At 30.6% G+C, this 4,457-nt stretch overlaps 1 protein-coding gene across 1 annotated transcript; it reads left to right on the forward strand.

Annotated features, from left to right (window-relative positions):
• Positions 1-2,944: 2,944 nt before the first annotated feature.
• LOC125866638 (UDP-glucuronate 4-epimerase 6-like) lies at positions 2,945-4,249 on the forward strand. Its single transcript, XM_049546935.1, has one exon. The coding sequence runs from the start codon at positions 2,945-2,947 to the stop codon at positions 4,247-4,249; it is 1,305 nt and encodes a 434-aa protein (XP_049402892.1).
• The last annotated feature ends 208 nt before the right edge of the window (positions 4,250-4,457 follow it).

A 4,457-nucleotide genomic window follows, 5' to 3' on the forward strand; every position in this document is an offset into this window, starting at 1 on the left:
AGAACGAACACACACACACACTAACGTGACATTTTTTTTTATAGATTTTGATCAATATTTAAAATGTATTTTTAGCATATTGACGTTAAAAGAATGACAAATTAACTATAATATTTTTGTAGAGTTTTTTTTACTACCTAAACTCTAATTTTAAAATATTCATAAGTTGATTTAACTCAATTTTAATGTTAAAAATTGATCAAATTAATTTTTTAAAGCGAAAAGTATCACGTAAAATAAAATATATGTAGGAAAGAAATGCTCAGACAGGATGTGAAGATTGAAATCCCCCATCACTTGGACAGTATATAGTTGAAGAAAGGCAATGTGATTGTCACTGTAAAGTGCATTAAATTTAAACATGATGAGTTTTGCAGCTTGAGTTAATGTTGACCGATAGAAAAGAATGAATTCTAAATTATTAACAGTCTTAAAAATATTTTTTTATTTGATTAATTGAACTTAAATAGACCCTCGATCTTATAACATGAGTAATAATACATCACTAAATTCTCACTAAGTTTAGGAGTGTTTTCAACAATTCTCTCAACTTTTTATTAAGAATCTCATGCTAGCTCCTCAAGAGTTTGAGACCACTTAATATGTCATATGACAAATTGAGGGGGGGGGGGGGTATCTTAGTAAGGAAGAATGTTTTTAATGTTGTCAACAGTTCAAGAATGAAACTAATAATTTGCGTCAAGTTCAAAAATATTTCAGAAGGATTGCTTACCCTTAATGAAAAGTCGAGTTTCAGGTATGGAGAAAATTTTATCGGGAGTGACAACCCCAAATGAGTCTTGCAATGTGCAATTCAAAATTAATCTGATCTTGCTCTTTATTAAGAGTCTCATGCTCCTACAAAAGTTTGAGACCACTTGCTATGTCATGTGGCAGATTAGAGATGTATTTAAGTTTAATTAGTCAAGTAGATTGGTATTTTTAAGATTGTTAATAGTTTAAAAACAAAACTAATAATCAGAGGTTGAGTTTCAGAATGGAGGAAAATTATCAAGAGTTTCACTGCAAATGAATTTTGCAGTGCGTAATTTAGAATTAATCTGAGCTCTAATATAAAAAACAAATATGGAGTACATTTTTTTAAAAAAAAAGAACAGAAAAGGAAGAAGATATATAATTAAACAACAGAGGAATTAATTCCATTAATTCTTTGTAATGCAAAAATATCTACGTCGTAGTTCGTACAAAGATCATGTGCCTAAAAATTTTACAAGACACAATTATTCATGGATCATTATAATTAGTTAATTACTATACTATATAATATTATAATTAGTCAATTATTATAATAATTATACATGTTATAATTATTGATGTTTGTGTGCCGTTCGCAGACAGAATAGCCAAGAAGCATCCCAATTACTACTAATAAGCATGTTTCACAGCATGGCTGGCGGTTATTATTATTGAGAATTTTTTTCGTTTTCCATCCAATGTGTTTGAAATTTATTTTACGGTCTGACTAGATCAGAATATTAGAAAATTTTAATTTTTGGGGTGACTTTTTTTTATCAAAGACAATATTATATTTGGAGTTCAAAATTTGAGATTTATAATTGAAAATGAAGGTTATCATTAGACTATATTAGTTGTGTTTTTTTGTTAATTTCCTTTTCAATATATGATATCTATATTGGAATCTGACTAATTTAGTTGAGATTGTTCTCTTTCGAAGGTATCTTCTTCTTTTTTTGAGAACACGATCAATCAGAAATTACTATTTTCATAATTGTTATCCACCAATGAATAAAATGCTTTAGATTTTCATTCTTATATGAGGTCAAGAGTGGAATAGCTAGGTAGGCACAAAATGATTCATCATGCTCAAATATGTTTGAATTCACGTATTATATAGTCTAATTTTTGAGATGATATTTTCAATAAAATTATTTTTCATATATAAGACTCGAATATGAATTTTTTAGCTAAGAACATAGAAATTCCACATAATGGTCATCTTTTTGCATCTACCAAATCTGTTTTAACTAAATTAAGATCTAAAATATAATAATGGCCCCCAATTAGAAGTGACATAATTATTTTAAAAGAGCTTCAAAATACTTTGCCGGTGACCCCTCCCTCCATAGAAAATAAATTATTGATAAGTTTTAATTTTAATTTTTATAATAGTTGACTAAGTATATTAACGTTCAATTTCTTAAAATTCGTATATTGGATTCCGTTGATATTGGTGAATAATCACATTTTTTGCAATTCTACTAATGGTTTTGAATTAGCTCTCAGGAATTTAATTATTCAAATTATTTGTGTTGTTAGTCATTAGAAATTGACTTTTTTTTAATAATAAAAATAATAAATTTAGCGTAATTTCACACGGAAAATTTGAAAAATGCAAAATAAACGCAAAGTTTCCTCTATCTCGACAATGTAGAAAAATTAATTCGAAAAAATCCTAAATTAAGAAACAATGAAAAAGATACGATGACAACAAACAAAAACAACACTAAATTAAAATAAAATGACTGAAATTATTATGCATGTCTATTTTAAAGCTAATATAGCGACTATAAAATAAGTAAGAAGAGTAGTAAGCTATAAAATGATTTGTTTAAAATTTAAGAATAATTTTACTACTGTATTATTTTGTTCCCTATATAAAGTAAAAATTAGAAACAACAATACTAATAATTAAGAATCCATATTTAAGTTAAAATTAGAGAAATGAAATATCTAATTTCACTTTAAATTTTTTAGTTAAATTGATTGTTATTAGGAAATAAATTATTATTATTATTTCCATTACATAAGAGGATTAGTATTAACTTATTTTATTTTTCTCACTCCTAGTTAAACTATATTTTACTACTTTCTTCTTTCTCCTCTATAAATACACACTCAATTCTTCTCTTCTACTTACTAATCATAAAGTTAGTTCAATTTCATATAGTAACAATTTTCATTAATGGCATCTCTTTTTTCCGTCGATACGAATAAATCAACAAAATTAGATCGTTACAATACTTATATCCGCAAAGTTAACAGTGGCACTAAGTTTATCGTAGCTTCTTCTAAGCTTCTTTATCGTATGACCATTTTAATTTTCGCGTTATTGATCTGTTCATTCATCGTAAATCACTTTTTGTTCATCTCTAACAACTCAAATCAACACGGCCGCCGCCTCTTCTCCTTTGGTGGCGGCGCGGGTTGGGAGAAAAAAGTCCGGCATTCTTCTATACCTAAGAAAACCAACGGGAAGGTGGTGCTGGTGACCGGTGCAGCTGGATTTGTTGGTTCTCATTGTGCATTAGCGTTGAAGAAACGCGGAGATGGAGTTATTGGTATTGATAATTTCAATTCGTATTATGATCCGTCGTTGAAACGTGCTCGACAGGAATTACTGGCGAAGCATGAGATTTTTATCGTGGAAGGTGATATCAATGATATTGATTTGGTTAATAAATTGTTCGATATTGTTCCATTTACTCATGTTCTTCATTTAGCTGCCCAGGCCGGCGTTCGTTACGCAATGGAGAATCCTCTTTCGTACATTCATTCAAATGTGAATGGATTTGTTAATTTGTTAGAAATTGCTAAATCTGCTAATCCACAACCCGCCATTGTTTGGGCTTCTTCGAGCTCTGTTTATGGGTTAAACACGAAGGTACCTTTTTCTGAAAATGACCGGACTGATCAACCAGCTAGTCTCTACGCTGCAACGAAAAAAGCCGGTGAAGAAATTGCTCACACGTATAACCATATTTACGGATTGTCATTAACTGGGTTACGTTTCTTCACTGTTTATGGACCTTGGGGAAGACCAGACATGGCGTATTTCTTCTTCACAAAGGATATGATTCAAGGAAAGCCGATCAAGGTTTACGTATCGGATAAAGAGGTGGCGCGTGACTTCACGTATATCGATGATGTGGTGAAAGGTTGTTTAGGTGCGATTGATACGGCGGAGAAGAGTACCGGTAGCGGAGGAAAGAAGAGAGGTCCGGCGCAGTTGAGAGTGTATAATTTGGGGAACACTTCGCCGGTATCGGTGAAGAAGCTAGTGGCAATATTGGAAAATTTACTCAACATTAAGGCTAAAAAGAATATGATTAAGATGCCCCGAAACGGCGACGTTCCGTTTACTCATGCTAACGTGAGCCTGGCGTATAGGGATTTTGGATATAAGCCGACTACAAATTTATCAAGTGGATTAAGGAAATTTGTTAAGTGGTATTTAAGTTATTATGGGATGCAAGCAAGGACAAAATAGGAATTAAGTTACACATACTCCCAATCAAATAGTGTCGGTCCCACATTTTTTAAAATTTATTTACACTTTATATTTTTATTTTTGTTTTAATGCATTTTAATTATATCATGTTATTTTTGTTTTTATTTAGCATAGGAATAGAATTATATAGGGGAACGTCAAGGGTAAGTCTTGTTTGGAATTATATTGCTCCCATATCTTAATTTAT

The sequence above is a fragment of the Solanum stenotomum genome, chromosome 6, assembly GCF_019186545.1.
Source record: "Solanum stenotomum isolate F172 chromosome 6, ASM1918654v1, whole genome shotgun sequence".
In the NCBI taxonomy this organism is placed as follows: domain Eukaryota; kingdom Viridiplantae; phylum Streptophyta; class Magnoliopsida; order Solanales; family Solanaceae; genus Solanum; species Solanum stenotomum.